This window comes from Hydra vulgaris, chromosome 15, assembly GCF_038396675.1.
Source record: "Hydra vulgaris chromosome 15, alternate assembly HydraT2T_AEP".
NCBI lineage: Eukaryota > Metazoa > Cnidaria > Hydrozoa > Anthoathecata > Hydridae > Hydra > Hydra vulgaris.
The window spans coordinates 27,023,739-27,043,775 of NC_088934.1; the positions used below are offsets into that span (position 1 = coordinate 27,023,739).

Here is a 20,037-nt window from a genome sequence, read left to right on the forward strand (position 1 = left end):
TCTCAAATGCATTTTTTTTTATAAAAATGATACTAAAAACTATCTTGAAAAATCATTTACTAAATAAATTTTTTTTTTTTTTTAATGAACAAACTGGCAATTTTGATTAAAATTTGCTATTTAAAATGGTTGTCCAATTATATTATTACAAAAAAAACTTTATGGTAAAAAAAAGTCTTAACTATATTTATTTTGTTACAAAGCATTTAAACAACTTTTTAATTAGTTTAGTATTTTTAACTTTGAGTCACCTCAAAGTTAAAAATACTAAACTAATTGCAGGTGTACATTAAATTTTATCATTTTTCAAAAAACAACAAAAACAACAACTTAAAAATAATTTATTTTCAATATTTCTTGATAATGAACTTTTCCACAAGAAAACCTAATTCAGTATTTTAATTTCTGTTTTTTTTTATACTAATTTTCTTATTTTAAAAAAGATAAAATATAAAAATAATGTTTAATAATAGTAATTTAATACTTTATAATGTTTAATATGTGTAAAACCATTACACCTAGCCCTGAAAATGAGTTTGAACATCAAAGTGTAATTTTGAGGAAATTTCTTGAACATAATTTTATAAATGAATATACTTTTTATTTAAAAAAAAAAAGGTAAATAAATTATATGAAATTATATTTAATTTCATAAAATTTATATTTTATATATAATTATGAAAATATATGACCATAAACCTATTAAATGTTATTATAACATATACAATCTTTTCTTAACAGTGCCGGATCAATTGCATTTAATTCACAATTAAATGTAGCAATTATTGGTTGATGTAGCAAATCCCCAAGAAGACCGCTTGATAAATTCAATAAATTAGCAAATTCTTATTCTGCGTTTAAATTAGCAATTTGTTAAAAAGATTTTCATGATCTGATTTAATTTTGTAATAATAAAATGCTTTTCCTTAGATGGTTTGGATGATTGGAGTCATGGTGTAAAAGGCTCATTGAATCTCTTGATATTCCTGTATAAAGTACTTTGTATGGGCTTGTTCTTGTCCTTATATAGAGACAAATCCAAAAATTATTTGAAGAATAAGATTCATTAAAAGTAAATTAAATAGTTTGGTAGATGCTATTTGTGAAATCATATGACTATTTATTAAGGTAATTTTAGTATACAAAGTATTTTCTCAAAAAATAAAAATACGAGTTTTATAAATAATGCCACTGAAATTCATCAAACAATTCAAATAAAATAAAATTGACTACAATAATTTTTCATATGCTCAAAATATTTTTACAAAAGTTCCTTATATGATTAGATGCCATCAAGGTTCAGATGTCAAAGATTTTATTATAAGATGAGATGTCATAAAAGTTCAAATGTCAAAGAGTTTGTTATAAGCTTAGATGTCATAAAGGTTATGGTAAAATGTTTCATTTTAAATTTAAACTTAAATTCTGAATGAACTTTCTTTAATTAAAAAAAGTTTTTTTTAAAGGTTTTTAAAATCAGGTTAATTTATTCCCATCTTTGACTTAAAGTTTGTTTGCCTTGGAGAACTAATATTTGAATACATAATATTTGCAAAAATAATAAGTTCTTGGAGAATTAATACTTGAATACATAATATTCGCAAAACTATTTGTTTTAATTTTTTTATTTTTTGATATATACTCATAAAAATATCTTACCAACAAAGTGTCTAAAGCATCAATCAGGGTTAAAGAATAACTATAAAAAAAAAACATTTGAAATAATTATGCCATTATTAATATTAATTATGCCAAAAATTAATAAATTAAACAAAAAATATATATTACAAAGAAGTATATAACAATATATATATATATATATATATATATATATATATATATATATATATATATATATATATATATATATTGTTTGTAAGTAAATACATATATATATATAGGGTTAGGACTATTGTAATTGTAAAAATTAAATACAATTACAATACAATAATATTGTATTGTAATATTACAGAAATAATAAAAAAAATTTATTTTGGTATTGTATTGCTGTGATGAAAAACAATTACTATAAGTATTGTATTGTTTTTTTTCTAACAATACAATAAAATTCGAGAACTAATGCATTGCATTGTTTTAATGAAATAAAATTACAATAACTATTGTATTGTTTTGATGAAAACAATTACAATAACTATTGTAGTGTATTACTTTACATTCAAGTAGAAAAGCTAACGTATTTTAACGTATTTATATTCATCTCTGACGAACTTACTATTATTTTTGCTATTTTTTATTTACGGATTTGCAATATATTGCAAATTTTATTTTTTACATATTTAGATTTCGCATCACCTATCTTGTTATGTATTTCTAAGCTCTAAATGGCTGCAAAATATTGCCCGTCTGATGATAGCCTTACTATTATGAAAAATAACATTCATAAATTATTTTATTCAGCTCTTTAATTTTTTCCTCTTGATTTTAATTCTGCAAAGGAACTTAAAATATATATGAAAACTAAGTTTAGTAACACAAACAGTTAAACATAATAATTCTTCTTAAATAAAAATGTTAATGTCTTTTATTACAATAACAATATATTGTTATTGTATTACAAAGACAAATTACAATACAATATTTATTGTTATTCTAGTGGGTCATTACAATACATTTTTTTTTCAGATATTGTTATTGCTTTATAAAGATGAATTGCAATACAATATTTATTGTTATTGTATTACAGAATTACAATAGTTGTAAATCACAAGTATTGTTATTGTTTCTAAATTAAGTTAATACAATAACAATAATTTTTGTTACTATTATTGTTTTCATTACAATAGTCCTAACCCTATATATATACATTTATATATATATACATATATATATATATATACATATATATATATATATACATATATATATATATATACATACATATATATACACATATATATATATATATATATACATATATATATATATATATATATATATATATATATATATATATATATATATATATAAATATTTCAAACTCTAATAGTGATTGGTAATACTTCCAACTCTAATAGAGGTTGCTTGCAGCCTTGTTGGAAATAAAAATCTTGAATTCTCACATTTTTTTAAAATTCATTTTAGATCCACACCAAAAGGTAACTTTTCTGCAAAACGCCTATATAAATTATTTTAGAACAATAAATGCTTAGCAACGAAAATGCAAAAAAATGTAATTTATATATGTTGAAATGAAAGGCAACTAAGACTTGCTTTACAAAAATATTAATCAAAAAATAAGTTAAACCTAGAATGAAAGACCTTCAACCAAAACTTGTCTTTTAATATGTACAAGTTTATTTGCTGCGGTACAAAATTTTAATATGGATTGCTGGGAAGTTTCACTTTTGATGGTTTTTGATGCTTCTTATTGCCTTTTTCTTATTTATCTAATATTTCTTTATTTAACGTTATTAGTAGTTTAACATATTTTCTAGAAAAATGTTGTATAAGGTTGCTTTCGCGAGCTTTTGTGGCACATGCAATTTCCTTACTGCACAACTCATTACTTTTACTTTTGTCAGGTACAATACATTTAAAACATATTACTTTAAATACATTCATGATTTTATTCGTACAATGAAAATGTCTATAGATTGTGTCTGATGCATCAAAGTGTCTAACGTGAGTAAAAAGCAAATATCAATATAAGGCAAGACAGTTATTGAAGTTAAAATGGACGTAATTTTCTAATATACGCTTTAAAACATTGCTTTTTTAGAACATCTTACAAAAACATAGTTAAAAATCATTATCATGACTAGTTATAATTGCAACACATTAAAACAAAGAGTGTTTTTCATTATTATCATTTAACAAATAAAATTAAATCTATATTATATATATTTTTTTCCATTTTTATCACTATATATTTTCTCATTATTATCATTAACAAATAGAATTAAATTTATAACAAATTTTTATTTTAATGTGTTCAATGCAAATTAAGAAGTGCATTAAACACATTATTCAAATAAACAATATCTTCATGGAATCTTGAGACTTTGGATTCTGGGCTAAAGTAAGAACTTCAGGACCAAGGACATTGAACTACAGACTTTGAATATGCATCCCAGATGGGAATTTAAAGATAAAAGACAACAAGTATTATTAATACTGATTCAACTATTCGCACTCTTAAACTGATTTATTAGACTTTTACCCAATGTATGTAATTTGTCTGATTGTTAGTGATAAGTATACTCTTCTTTATGATTAAAGAAATTATGACATTCACAAAAAAAATGTATACAATAACATTTTATCAGAATGTTATGAAATGTTCAATATCAACTTAATATATTTTAATAATTCAAAAATATTTCTTGTTGTTGCTGTTATTTTCATATTTAAAAAACAAACACTTTTAAATATAAATTTATAATCATATAACTATAAAAAACCTTTTATTAAGGCAGCACCCAAACCTGATCCGATACTAATCACAGTAGCAAAGCCAAATCCCATACTAATGGCAGTACCTAAACCTGATCCCATACTAATGGCAGTACCGAAACCTGATCCTATACTAATTGCAGTAACCAAATTGGACCTGTATTGGTGCCCAAAAAAAAAGTTACAGATCCCAATTGCACCTGTATAGGTGCTCAAAAAAAAGTTATTTATCATAAATAAACAAAAATAAGAAAGGAAAACACATACAATGAAAAATGGTCACTTTTTTGTTCAGTAAAATTACAGAAAACAACAACAACAACAACAACAAAAAGCATTTTAAAATCTGATGATTAAAGAAATTCAGAAAATACAAAAGTTTTTTAAAACTTTTAAATAAGCCTTTGAATTTATAAATAAAAAGGCTGTGTTTTAATCAGTTTTTAAATTTTTGAATAGTAGGGTTGTGTTTAAAACAAAATTCCTTACACTTAATTTACTTAATATCTGTACTCACCTTCCCCATGTATCTTGTCCAGAACATGATAGGGGTTTTAATTCATCATAAGGATATGCATATTTCAAGTAACTATCATATCCATGATAAAACATTTGTCGTGCTTTCTCCCTAAAACCATTAAAAAAATTACGAAAAAATTCATTTAAAATCAATAAATAAAACATTTTGGTCACCAATACTGAAACTATTATTACGGTACAAAATATTTGACGCATTATTTTATGCGTATATTATAATATTATTTTTACTCTATTAATTAAAGTAACTAAATAAATGTTTTTTGTTAAAAAGCGCTTATGTCACTTTAGTGATAGATAAACTTTGCCTATAGTGCTGCAAAAAAGCACTTTTTTTGTAAATATATTAGTACATAATACCATGCCAATTTAATATCAGACTTTACATTTTTAAAAAATAGACAGTTTCCAAAACACAGACCACATTTATCTGATGATTCGTAATTTATTTATTCATAATGTTTCTTATTTATTTACATTTTTTACATAAAGACATTTTACTTTACCAGGATACTTTAAACATACCTTGTCGTTTCAAGTCCCTTTATAGACATAATCTCATATAAAAAGAAACCATTTTGCTATTTTTACTTTGGTTTGTAGGTAGAAATAAATGGGCAACTAAGGTTTTATTTTAGCTTTCCCTGTATGGTCAGCTTATTCATAATTTCTTACCAACAAGAAGAACAATAAGAAATAACTCCGTAATTCAAAGATATCCTCTCTTTCTCTCTACTCTCGAGTCCTTGATACAAAGAGGTTGGGGGGGGGGGGGGAATAAAAGGGGAGGTGGAATAGAAGAGGGGAGGTGGGAATTTTAGCCCAGACCTATTAAACAAGGGAGGAAGGAACTTCTTTGTTACAATATAAGTATTTTTTTTTTAAATTTCAATTTATAAATCTGAACTAATATTTTTTACAAAACACACTTAAAACTATTTAATTCTAGCATGGCTTGCAGTCAAATGCGCATTTTCTAACAGTTGTTTAACCATAATTTCAATAGGATTTAATGTGTTGATATAAGTTTTATACTTTGGTGAGAAATTAAAAAAAAAACTCATTTTCAACAAATCGAGATTTAGAAGTCGACAATTTTTAAAGCCTGTTTACACTGAAAGTTTTTGTTCTTATCAGTGACTAAAATAATTATTTTCTGATTTTTAAGGCTGATTTTCACTGATTATTTTTTTTTTTTTTTTAGTTTTAAGATATAAACAAACAACAAGTAAAAGTTAATTAATAGGGTTGGTGGTAGGAGAAATTTTTCAAAAATTAATAAATGCCCCCCCCCTTTTATTGAGGACTCAAGAATATGCCTTGTGGGCCTCTCTCTCTCTCTCTCTCTCTCTCTCTCTCTCTCTCTCTCTCTCTCTCTCTCTCTCTCTCTCTCTCTCTCTCTCTCTCTCTCTCTCTCTCTCTGCAAAGTGGGTCAAACAGTTGTTTTCACAGACATTGGTTCATAAATTTTGAATGAAAAGTGCTATAGGGTTGATTAAGGACTTTTTAAAAACTAAATAAATAATTTTACTGCAGCATATTTAGATCATAATTTGGAAGAACAAATATTTAAAATTTCATAAAAGTTGCTTTTTTATTGGTTATAATAAAAATATGTATAAATGTATATAAATATCATTTATATTTTGTAATGCAAAGATAACATAAGTGCATCAATGACAAAAACAATAAAAATTATAAAAAGAAGTACTAAAATTTGTCATTTATTGATATGTCAATATTTCAAAATATCTGTCGTCTTGAGATAAAATGTAATTAGAGGCATTTTTGTTTATGACAATATTTATCAGAATGTTCTCTTTTATAACAAAATTTGCAAAATGGCTTCAACTTGTATCTCTCATCACAAATAATTGAATCAGATGATATCCACATTTGGTTAATGGTGTCTGTTAAACTGACAATTTGGGAGTTTTTTCTTAAGAGTCGAGTACATATTAATCTTAATAATTTGTTATTACCTTCTAATCCTGACTCATCAAGATTTCCGAAACCTCTTTCCTTATTATTCAAAATTAACTCCTAAGAATGACCAATTAGTTTGAGCAGTGATGGTTTTATCAGTAACCTGGGTCCATTTCCCAGGGTCCAGGTAAATTTATTTTTGTAATTTATTTTCAGACAGAAACTCACTAACTAGGAAAATTTAAAAATCTGTACAATAGCTTTTATATTAATACACATAAATTTTTCTTTTTGAGGAAAATACTGGATGAATTACTAAAAGCAACCTGAACCTTTGAAATGTTGCATGATATTGAACAGGCAATTGTGCAATAATTAAACCCCTGTTTGATATTTTGTGCAATAGTTCTCTAGCCATATTACCTGCTGTTGTTTTTGTTTCTGCTATTCCAGTTGTATCAGGGTAGTTCCATTTTATACCTATTTTTTTAGTATCTCTGTTTGTAATGAAGTCTTGCTTGCTTCAGAAATCTATTTGAAGTACTGGAAGAGGACTCAAAAACCAATCAAAAACACAAGCTTTTATGTATGCAACAGCCTTCATGAAATATGTAAAATGTATGCAGTAAAGCATGAAGAACCTATAAAAAAATTAGTACAATTCAAATCATAATCTTTCATACTTATCATATATGACTGCACTATCACCTTTATATTAAATTGTTTTCCCTCTTTATGCATAATATCTTAAGCACTTTTACTTTTTAACTCTTCAATGTCAGAACTAAAGACAGACAATAATTAAAGTTTCTCTTGATTCTTTTCCCATGAGCGCACTGTGTCAGTGGGTCATTCGGTGACTTTTGCAACCATACCAACAAACCTGTTTCTGTTTCAAATGAAAGTGGACAGAACATTGTCACTAGGATTTTACTACTGTTAACATTATCTTTTTAATAAAATATTACATGGCTTCAACTACCATCAAATTCAAACTTTATTTTCATTAGTATATTATCACTGTTAATATCTAAAAAAAATGTTCTCCAATATCATTTGCATCACCAGTTTAACAGCCTGAAATAGACTAAAGTAAATACCAGAATAAGGTTCAAGTTAATTCATATTAATTGGTGATACTTCAAATTATTTTTTTCTGAGATGTTTCAAGCTAGGCAATATATTGAAACCAACAGTTAAAAAAAGCTTGTTTGGTTTGTATATGAAAACCTTAGCAAATTAACATAGCTGTTTCTATAGGAACCTTATTAAAAGAGTTATACTTTTGTTTTCCAGATAAAAGATCATAACCAATATCTGAGACACACTTATTTTGAAATCTTGTTAATGAAAACCTTAATGACTTAAATACTTTCAAGATCACAAAACTTATTCAAAACATCACATAGTTCTACAGTTTCTCACTTTTAAAGGTACATATCTTAAACTCAGTTTAATGGTTCTGAGGTTGGTTAATTGTAAGGTTTTCTTAATTCTGTGATAGCTCTTATTTTACATGTTCACTTTGCTACATCTAATAGTTAATTAGGACTCGACTGCAAAGCTCAATTGCTTGGGTGTCATGCACAATCTATGATTGAGTCAAGTTCTCTAATAACTTAAAACATGACTAAAGTACCTAAAAATATTAAACATAAAAAATTCACAACCACCAAACCTAAATTCAACCTAAAATCTTTTAGAAACATTTGTGGTCCTCAAAATAACTTTTTATCAGCTAAACCTTACTACTTGCAAAAATTATGATATTTACTGTTTGCTTTCGTTTAGCTCCACTTCACTCTGTCACCTAGCTGCAATAGTTGCACAAACTACTTCGATCTTTACCTTATTCCTAAATGCATTATCAAACATTTTGTTTAATTTAAGTAATAACTTTAAAACTTTACTAATAACTTAAACTTTTCTTTCATTTTTGTCTTTTCATATGGAAATTTTATTTTTTTAATTTTCTTTTATAGAAATAGTATCTATTATTTTTTGATCTTCTCACCTGTTCAAAAATTAATAAAATAAACATGTTATTAATATCAGATCTTTAAAATCTCCAGATTAGCCGTTAGACTCACAGTTAAATAAAGATTCTTGCAGTCATACAATTAATGTAAAAAATTTCAAGATAACCTTTAAAGACATTTATCTTGTTGTTTTAGATGGTTATAGAGTGGGGATGAATATTAAATGTGATACCCTGATTTTGATTGATAATAAAACAATATATTTTTCAAATAGACATAAATCAGCAGGAAAATACAATTTTTTTTTCCCTTTCAACTGATCAATTGCAATAATTTCTTAAACTTCATTTCTTAATGTTTAGAAATTTAGCATTATACAAACATTTTGATTGAAAACAGCAACAAAGCAAAAATATAAAAGAAAATTTAGCCAAACATGATGAGCAGATTAATGATTATCAGGTTTTTTTCTAAATAGTGAATTTCTACAACATCAACATTTGTTAACTCTGACAGGTTCTTGCAGTCACCATTAATGTTTAAATGAAATGCTGAGCTTATTTATAACACTAATTTTTTTATTTTATTTTTGTTTTTGTTTATTAACTTTGTAATACCCACTGTATCTTTATTATATTGAGCATTGAGCCTGTCAATAAATTTGATTTACCGATACCTTTTTGTTTGTATATAAGTAAAAGTAATACGTGCGCTTTCTTGTTTTTGTAATTGACTATAATGTTTTAAAGAAAAAGCACGTTTTTCCAGAAAGCTGTGTAAATTTCAAGGTTTATAAAAAGTTGGTACATCTGTTCATATCAAAACTTAATTAAAAAACAACCTGTAATGCTTTTTATCTTTTGTACTCATCCAGCAAGCAGCTGTGGAAAGAAACATTAATAACATCATAAAGTCATTTTTGTTTAACATGATTTTAGAACTTTTCATTTATAGTAGTTTATTGATTTTTCATTTTTAAGTATGTTTAGGTGCACTCTCGCACGGCTGGTGCATGTTTCCATACCGCAAAGTCAGGTGGTGTCTTAGAGTCCGCAAAACTCGTAAGTCTATTCTACATAATTATTTCTTTCATGATTGATTATTTTATTTGATATAATTAAATTTATAAATAATTTTAGCCTTGCTTTTTTGTTTGTTCTATATAGCCGAAAGGATTATATTAACTTAAAGGATTAAGTAGAAAATAATAACTGCAAAATGGACAAAATTTCTTTTTCATATGATAAGATATCGGGAGACGATAACAGTTTAAGTTTGTTAGAAGATTCAAGTCTTATTAAGTGTAATTTGATAATTTTGTGGTATTATATAATTTATGATATATATTATAAAATTTTATGTACTTTGCGCATTTGCAATTTTTCCAAATTTGATACTTTTATTTTATTTTTACTATTTTGAACTATTAAAGTCATTATTGGTATGACATTTTTAGCGGAAAAGTGGATATGTTCAGAATCATACGAAGAAATACTCGCTTTGATTCAAAACTATGAAACTGTGTCAAAGTCTTCATGCTATTTTGCTGACAAAAATTTTGGTAATATAGCCTATATTATAGGTAAGAAAAAATTTGTCAGTTGCCAAGATATGGCTAACATAGTTTTTTTTGTGATATAAATAAGTTACTTTATACATAACTAACTAAAAATTAAAACAAATTTACCAATTGACAAGTTAACTTAATTTTGTCTGTAGTATTAAACAAAACGAGTAATAAATAACTCTATTAAAAAATCTAGTAAATATCCTGTTTATATTGTTTTTAAATGTTTTTTTTGATATGTTTAAAGAAGTTTCTGTCAAACACCACAAAATAAGGTGGGAGGATGACTTAGTATCTTTTAATGGTGTTCCATTTGTGATTGTAGGAAGTAAAGTTCTTGATTGTATGCATGGAAGAAATAGAAAAGTACTTTTTTGAGAGGAATATAAAATGCGTTGCAATGATAGAAAGGTATCTTGAATGTGCTATATTTAAATATTTATATAAGGTAAATCATATACTTATTTATTTATAGTTATATATTATATAAGTATATAATTAACTTGAAAAATAATTTAATAATTCAATTATACATAAAATATAAATACACTACATGTTTATAACAATAAACATGTAGTGGTATCTGTGATCAGGTATCTGATCACAGTTACTTTAAAAACTATGAAATGATCCAGGAATGATCCACAAAGAAATTTAAATTTAGCTCCACAAATAAAGATCAAAGAAAATTTAAAATTTCCAGGTTTTAAGGTTTTATTTTTTTTTAATTATGTTAGTTTTATTTAATATAGAAAATAATAAATTATTATTAATAAATATTCGACTTATAAAAATTAGTAAAAAAGTTTTTCTTTCCTATTCTCTTGCCTATAACCAACAAGTTTTATAACTAATAAGTCGATTGCTTAATGATTCAAAAGAATCTCTTTTTTCTTTTTGAGAAATATTATTAGCTTTTTAAAAAAATACAAAAAAAAAAAATGTTTTCAATTTTTCTTCCATCAATGAGTTCTCACACTGGTCACTTTACTGGAGATGTAAATAATTTTGTATAACATAATCTGATTTTGACAATAACTAATTTTAATCACAAGTTGTTTAAATTGTTAATGTTTTAATTTCTATATTTTTTTACTTTATTGCTTAATCATTTTTTTTTAATAGTTCTTTTTTAAAAATTATAGGCACTTAAAAAGTGGCTTTTCCCTTTATTTAATTTTTTTTTATTGAAACTATTCACCCTTTAAACCACCTTCATATTTTTACATTTTTTATTTTAAATTTACTGAAGATTCTTTTTTTTTTTTTTTTTTTTTTTTTTTTTAGGGTGCTGGTACATCCCAGCCAATTGATGCAAGGTTAAAAAAGAAATATTTACATCATCTGAATTTATAACTAGTGTTGATGAAATGCGTGGGAGATTAGAAATCATTGTGACAAGAAAAATGTTTAAAAATAGTAAATGTCCATCTAAAAAAAAAAGGTTCTTCCTATCGAAAAAAATTCGATGTTACATGTTGGAAGCATTAAGAAAGAAAAGGTATTCAAGCATTGACCAAGAATGTCTTATAAAAAGGTAGAGCAAGTTGAAAATCCTCACAGAAGATTTTATCTTCGACCTAAAGGGATAAGTGAAAACTGTATGTATTTAATATTTTACTGTGAGCTCTCTTTACTTAACTTCAATTTTTACCAAGATATACAAAAATGAATGTGTATATATTTTTTTTCCTTGTGTTCCTTGTACATGTTAAAATAATAAAATACTATATTTATTTTAAACACTATATTTAAATAAGCTTTTATAAAATATTTTTATAGCGCACATTAAGGTGAATACTTTAAAAAAAAAAAATTCAAATACACCATGTAAATAACTGTTCTTTTATTTTGATAACATTTTATATTTTCCAAAAAAATATGTATTTAACAGGCCTCCCAGATACTCACTGTTTTTTTTAAAAAAAAAAAGATAATCCTTCATTTTCATGATAACATGTCATTTTGCTTTTGCATTTCTTGTTCTATCTTGTGCAATCAGATATTGCATAGGACAGTAAAAATTATCATAACTAACTTTTAATCATTTTAATCATTGCTTTTTAAATATTTATAATGTCTTAGAAGTAATCCATTTAAAAAAAATTCAGGTAAAACAGAAATGTAAGATTTAAGAAGATTAAGAGACCTTCCACAACTGACATTCAGATATCCAACATAAATTAAACATGACGTTTAATTATTATTTTTTTAAATATATATTTAATTTGGAAATAAATCATTTAATTTATTTTAGCTCATCACTAAATAATATTTACTTTTAATAAATCTTCTCTGAAACTATTTTTACAATACCTTTTTTCACTACAATACCTATATTATCACTTACAGGAACAGATTTTATAAAGAAAGAATACTTATGAAGACATTAGCATTATCAAGAGCACCTGTGTGCTCTTGATAATGCTAGTGTATAATATAATAATAAATTTAAATATGTATAAATAAAAATAGAAATAAAATAAAAATTAAAAAATATATGACATGATATAACATGATAAAAATTGTATAAGAAAGTAAAATAAAAAACATGTCCTCGTAAAAGCCAACTAGGAGTGGATATATATATATATATATATATATATATATATATATATATATATATATATATATATATATACATATATATATAATAAATATATATATATTACATATATATACACACACATATATTTTACATTTATATATACATACGCATGTATATTACATACACACACACATATATATATATGTACACACATATATTATATAGATATAATACGTATATATATACAAGCACATACATATAAATAAACATATATATATATAAATATATATATATATATATATATATATATATATATATATATATATATATATATATATATATATATATATATATATATATATATATAGAGAGAGAGAGAGAGAGAGAGAGAGAGAGAGAGAGAGAGAGAGAGAGAGAGATGAAGTCAAAGTTCAGATCAAATGCTCAGTTCAGGTCAAATGCTCAGCCGTCGGAAGCACCAAAGATAAGGGTGAGATTGTTGTAGAAGCATCAAGCAATGGTTTTTTATTTGTTTATCAAACTAAAGAAATACAGAGGTTATTAAAAATATATGGCCATGAAATTACCCTTTTGGATGCCACTTACAAAACAACAAAATATTATTTACCGCTCTTTTTTCTTGTTGTAAAAACAAATGTGGACTATAAGATAGTAGGTACCTTTATTTGTGAAAGGGAGTCAACAAAAAATATTTAAAATGTTTTTGCCAAAATAAAAGAATGGAATCCTAATTGGAGTCCTTTATATTTTATGGTTGTAGTTGTGCTGAAGAGATTAATCCTATTGAATCTTTACATCAAGGTATTTTAAGATTTTAATTAGCTGCTTACTTAATTTTATTAAGTCCTCTCGCTGAATCATTTTATATTTAAATGGTTTCATGTTTAAGTAAATCAAGTTTCAACTTATATATTAAATTTTTTAGAGTGCCAAGTTCTCATATGTGACTTTCATCGGGAACTAGCATGGGAACCTTGGTTTAATAAAGTAAATAATGGTGCCAGTGACATTAAAGTAGAAATGCTAGCTAAGTTAAGGAAAGTTGCCAGAGCTCAATCAAATGTTGATTTAGCAAAAGCCCTTGAAAACTTGAAAAAATGTGAACATTATTTTCAATCCAAACCATAAAAATATGTTTAATTGGCTTAAAAAGCAATGGTTACCACATATTGAGGTTTTATTTTATTTTAAAGTTTTTTTTTAATTCTACACTAAATCCATGCATAATTCTGTACCATTTTATTAATAGAGGTGGGCATACTTGTATTGTAAAGACAAATTAATGGTCAGTATTAATACTAACAATGGAGTTGAACGGCAAAATGAAACCTTCAAACATTCATACCTGAAAAAGCATAGTAACTCTTGTTTATCAACCATGGTTACTATTTTTATTGAAGACTACTTTCCAGATTTATATAATAGGTACTTAGTATTTTTTTTTTCTTAATAAAAGAGAATATTTAGTAATAGTATAGGCTATTAAAAAAAAAAGCGACCTTTATGATAGTTTTATCAAAGTTATGCAAAGGTTCTTTATCAAAACATGCAAAAGTGTTCTTTATTTACTTTAGTGATCATTATTTCCTTATAAAGTTAAAAAAAATTTAATAACTTAATTATAACTTAAAATACATTTTGATAAAGAGTCTACTCTAGTGAGCACAAAATAATTAAAAAAGAGATTTTTAAGGGATTTTCTGACAAGATTTTTTTTATTTTTTTAAAATTTGAAGTTTTGGTTCAGGCAAACTATTCAGGCAAAGTAACTAACACTGGTGCTATACTACTTTTTGACACAACATATTAAAACATACCTTTTTCCTTTAGGTATTGTGACATTAATACAAGACATAGTGGAAATTTCCGCCAGTATAGTTCATACCTACCCACATTTTTGCATTATAGACCAAGACACTTTGTTAAAAATTGCTTGCAAAAAATGTCTCTAGCTTCACATATTGATCTGTCTGGAGTTTTTGTAAAAGAGACTAGAAATTTTACATGTTTATCTTTTGCAAACTCTGCTGAGTTCCATCATATTAGCTTTGGCGATTCAGTCAAGTCGAATTGCACTTGCCAAGATTGGAAAAGAATGGGGTATCTTTGCAAGCATTTTTTTGCAGTTTTTAATAAATTTCCTTCATGGCCTTGGTACAATTTATCTCAATTATACATTTACTCACTATTTTTGAACTTGGATAAAGAAATTTCTTTTGGAAGAAAACCTTTATTGCCTTAAAATGAACTGTTTATTACAAACAACAAAGCAAAAGACAGAGAAGTAGGTTGTAGCATAAAAACATTGGAATCACTTCCCAAACAAAAACGTGGTTAAACACTAAGGCATCCTTGTTTCGAGAACTAGCTAAGCAGTTAATTAATGAATCATACCTTATTGAAAATGAAGAGAAATTAGATAATGGAATTAATATTCTAGAAAAAATTGAAAAATCATTTGAAGAATGCATTCCAAATGAACAAGGTATTCATTTGCAGCCTGTTCAAAAAAAGGTGTCATTTACAAGCATTAAGCATTCTCTTAAGGAAAAAGGTTGCATTATATTCGGGGAGGCATGGGGTTTGTGCAGAAAAGTTGAGGGCCTCAAGTAGTTTAAAAATTGAATCAAATAAAAATCATAAAGTACTAGTTAAGTCTGAACACATAGACGCAAGTGAAAATATAATTCTTCAGCAAGATAATACAGAAGGAAGTATTGAATGGATTATGTTTGACCACAACCGACAAAATTAGAAAACATTTTATTGAATGCATTAAAAAAAGACATTTTCCTGCCTTTCCAGTTAGCCAATCAAAATCATGTTTTAATGTAGAAAAATTAATCACTTTAGAAATTTCTTGTTCATGTCGTTCAAACTGGGTATGGTATCATGCAAAAAATACCAATCTTTATAGTGTGATTTATGCAGCGAATGATACCATAAAAAATGTGAAAATATATCTGATGAAGATATTCAATAAAATAAATGCTGAAAAGTCATTAAATTGTTTAGCTTGTAAAAAAAAAAGAATTGTGTTCACTAACATGAATGAAAAATTAGTCATAAATCAAAAATCAGTCAAAATGCTTAACAATTTTCATTCGTTCTTATCTTAAAAAAATTGTATTAATGGAGAAATAAACCTTATCAAAAATGAGAAATTTGATAAACCTGTACTTATTCAGTAAGTTATAAACTGTTTACACAGCATTATTTTCTTTATGTTATTTAATCAGAGGTTAGGATATCATTATTAGAAAATAAAGTTTTAGAAACAACTGTAGAAATTAGTTGTTTTAAATAAAAGAAAAATTAAACCTAATAGATTTTCATTATTTAAAATATGCTTTTCCTATTTTTAAATATATATTGTTAAAGGCAACTACCAACTACCTTATATTTTTGTATAATGTGTTTTTTCAGATATTATAGATTGGTTTTTAAAATGCTTATTTATGATAATATTTAAATATAAGCTTGGAAAGAAGCTGCAAGTTGTCTTAATAATACATGTTTAACTGAGTTCGTAGATTTATTTATAGACTTGATACAAACAAAGAAAAATTTCTGGATGCTTTTTATAAATTCATTTTTAGATCTGCTTTATCTGGTAACTGCCCCACAGCTCACAATTATTAATTATTGGAGGAACTATAAAAATAAAATGAAGAAAAAACCAAGTATATAAAGTTATGTCAAATTAATTAATAAGTTACTATATGTATGTTTGTGTTCTGTTTAAACCTCTGGCGCTGTTGGCCAAAAATTACTGTATGTTCATTTGTGTTCACCCGTAAGTTACTGTATGTGTTCACATATTTATATGTGTTCTGTTTAAACCTCTGGCGTGGTGTTGACTCACCTGCAAGTTACTATATGTTTGTTTGTATTCTGTTTAAACCATTGGCACAATATTGACTCACCCATAAGTTACTGTATGTATGTTTGTTCTGTTTAAACCTCAAACGCAATGTTGACTCACCCATAAGTTACTATATAATTGTTTTCGTTCTGTTTAAACCTCTGGCACAATATTGATTTATCCGTAAGTTACTGTATTATTGTTTGTGTTCTGTTTAAACCTCTGGCGCAATATTGACTCACCATAAGTTACTATATGTATGTTTGTGTTCTGTTCATACTTATGACGTGGTGTTGACTCAGCTTTTAGTTACTTTATGTTTGTTTTTGTTCTGTTTAAACCTCTGGTGCTCTGTTATTTTAGTGACTGTCAAGTTAGTCCACTATAATATATATACTTGTAATCCACTTTTTAGATAAAATGCTGTATATGGAGCTCTCTAATCCTAATGGAGTAACACTTACAGAAATAACTTGCACATTATCATTTTTGAATATTACTTTACGCTGATTTAGAGTTGTTGCAATTTTACCATTTTGTCCATTATTACACACCTGTGTGTAATAATGGACAAAATGGTATATATTTTTTATATATAAATTTTGTCCATTATTACACATCTGTGTGGCTAAGACAGTTTTCCATAATGTTATTCGTTTTCAACTGAATACTTTATACTTTTTTTTGTGTCTTATGTTTGTGCTATAACAGTGAAATAACAGTTACAGTAAAAGGATGCGACTTTGCAAAATGATAAGTTAGGTCGTCTCAAGTTTTTTTTGACTGAACAAGAGATAGTAGCTCTCCTAAGCATCAAACCTGATAGTATTTGTAGAAAAGAGTAATAGACTTAACGTCTTTGAGGCTATTAAGGCTAAAGATTAGGAGCTTGGTTTGGTCCAACTACATTTTCAATGCGTTTTCCAAATAAGTCTGAAAGATAAAGGGTATTATTAGAAGAACGAGTCTAATAACGACAACAATTATCCATACACGAGTGGATAAGAAATAGGTTGTGCATACATTTTTTAAAATATAAGCAAAGAATTAGATTTATAGTTTCCATTAGTGATGAGTAGTGAAAGGTAATCAAAAAGAACATAAACGAGAGAACTCAGTAAGAGTGTTTCCATTTATCAATATAGGTATATCAACAATATTGAGATTATAAGCAGCAAAAATTTGAGTTTTTCTTGAGTTAAAATTCTCTAGTCAAAATCAGCCCTAAACTGTCTTATAAGAGAGATCACATTCAATATAGACTGTTTGCAAACCTTGCATAGTAATCTTCCTAGAAGGTTGCCGTCTAAAGTTTATTATCATTTCCAAAATTTTATTTTTTAACTTTTAATGTTTAAAAGTTTATGCTTACTTTTTTAGAGTTTTTTTTTTTTAGAGTCCATTTTTATTACACTCCCTGTTCTTTTATGTTCAATTTTATTAATAGAAATGAGAATGTACAAGAAAAAGCAGTTTGCTAATTGATCGCGTATTTTTCTGTCATGCTTTCAATCGTTCTGCATAAAAAAAAGCGTACATGTGAATAGGAAGGAACCTTGACGTGGTTCATGTGCTTTAAAACAAATACCTTCCAGACAGAAACTTTCTGACAACTTGTGTGTGAGTTGTAGTATTTTTATACTGGTAGTATATAATCTTCTGGTTGTTGAAATTCTTGATTTCAAGGTGTTTTTTTCTTCTTGTTTATTTAGATAACATGGAATGCATTGAGGATTTTAAGAGATGAAGGTATAATTTTTGTTAATTCTAAATATAAGCAGATGATTTAGAGTATTGTTAAATAAAATGTAATGATCGGAATTTGAGTGAAGTTTTTTTTCGATATAGATAGTTTTAACTTGTACAATTATTTTTTATTAACTAATTCTTTAATTTTCTACTTGGTTTTTCAACTTAAATGTTTTGTATTTACAACAAATGGCTGTGTGAGATCTTATCGTAATCTAATCATGAAATAATTTTTGGGAAATAATAATTTAAATAAATTAAAAAAAAAAAACTTATAAAAAAGCATGAATTAATAAAACTGGTATAAAACAATTTAAAATAATAAACATACAATTTCATGTATATCTTTAATGTTACTTACGCACCGTTACATAAATTGTAATATAAATTAACTGCAATTAACAATAGTATTTTAAAAATTCTTTGAAGTTCATTATCGTTGTCAAACATCTTCTTAAGCATTTATTCTTCATGAAGAATAAATGCTTAAGAAGATGATTCTTCATGAAGAATAAATGCTTAAGAAGATGTTTGACAACGATAATGAACTTCAAAGAATTTTTAAAATACTATTGTTAATTGCAGTTAATTTATATTACAATTTATGTAACGGTGCGTAAGTAACATTAAAGATATACATGAAATTGTATGTTTATTATTTTAAATTGTTTTACACCAGTTTTATTAATTCATGCTTTTTTATAAGTTTTTTTTTTTAAATTTATTACTTTTGATTTGAATGCAGCCATTAAAATCATTTTTATTACGCGGCATCAGCTTAATAAATTAACCTCTTTTGATTAAACAACTTATGAAATTAACAATTTTGGCTTCAATCATTTATTTATGTATGTATGTATTTATGAAGTAAATACATACATACATAAATAAATGAAAGTTATTATGAAATAATTTAATAACTTAAAAAACGGAAATTATAATTTATATTGAACTTCTATTTTTTTAACAGTTGCCTTATATAAAATAACGAGACGCGGACAACATTTGACAACGGCGTTTGTCATGAACATGTCGTTTGACTAAAACCATTTAGCATTTGTTTCACAACACGCGTCGAATAACCGTTAACAACAATGACGGTTATATTCTGCTTAAAATCTGTAGGAGATATAGTTTTTTTAGGCTATGCTAAAGATTTAGCAGATGTTTATGAATTTTTACTTTTAATTGATTCAAACGATTCCCATGAATTATATCCATATTGCAAATATGATATAAATACTTAGTATAATGATGTACAAAGTAAAATTATTGTTTCAAGAAAAAAGACCTCGTCACCATTGATGTTTTAGGCATCTCAGAAAAAGCTGTAAACGTAAAGAGAACTACATGCAGTGGTCTAGAAAAAATTTGCACTTTGCAAAAACGACCTGCTTTTACATGTAGATACAGGGATATGGTATCTTCATTT

The 20,037-nt window shown here is 25.8% G+C and overlaps 1 protein-coding gene and 1 long non-coding RNA gene across 2 annotated transcripts in view; one reads left to right on the top strand and one right to left on the bottom strand.

Moving 5' to 3' along the window:
• Positions 1-9,895, bottom strand: part of LOC100205423 (ER degradation-enhancing alpha-mannosidase-like protein 2) — a 53,142-nt gene extending 43,247 nt beyond the window's left edge. The window contains exons 1-3 of the mRNA XM_065820352.1: positions 9,697-9,895; positions 4,931-5,041; positions 1,660-1,699 (exon numbers count right to left, since the gene is read on the bottom strand). Coding sequence (XP_065676424.1) covers positions 1,660-1,699; positions 4,931-5,041; positions 9,697-9,803 — 258 coding nt within the window. The 5' untranslated portion in view covers positions 9,804-9,895. The remainder of the gene's footprint in view (positions 1-1,659; positions 1,700-4,930; positions 5,042-9,696) is intronic.
• Positions 9,896-13,879: 3,984 nt separating this feature from the next.
• LOC136091456 (uncharacterized) lies at positions 13,880-15,419 on the top strand. The gene is made up of 3 exons (XR_010643996.1): positions 13,880-14,165; positions 14,241-14,416; positions 14,822-15,419. It is a non-coding gene; the product is annotated as an uncharacterized LOC136091456 (long non-coding RNA).
• Positions 15,420-20,037: the final 4,618 nt, after the last annotated feature.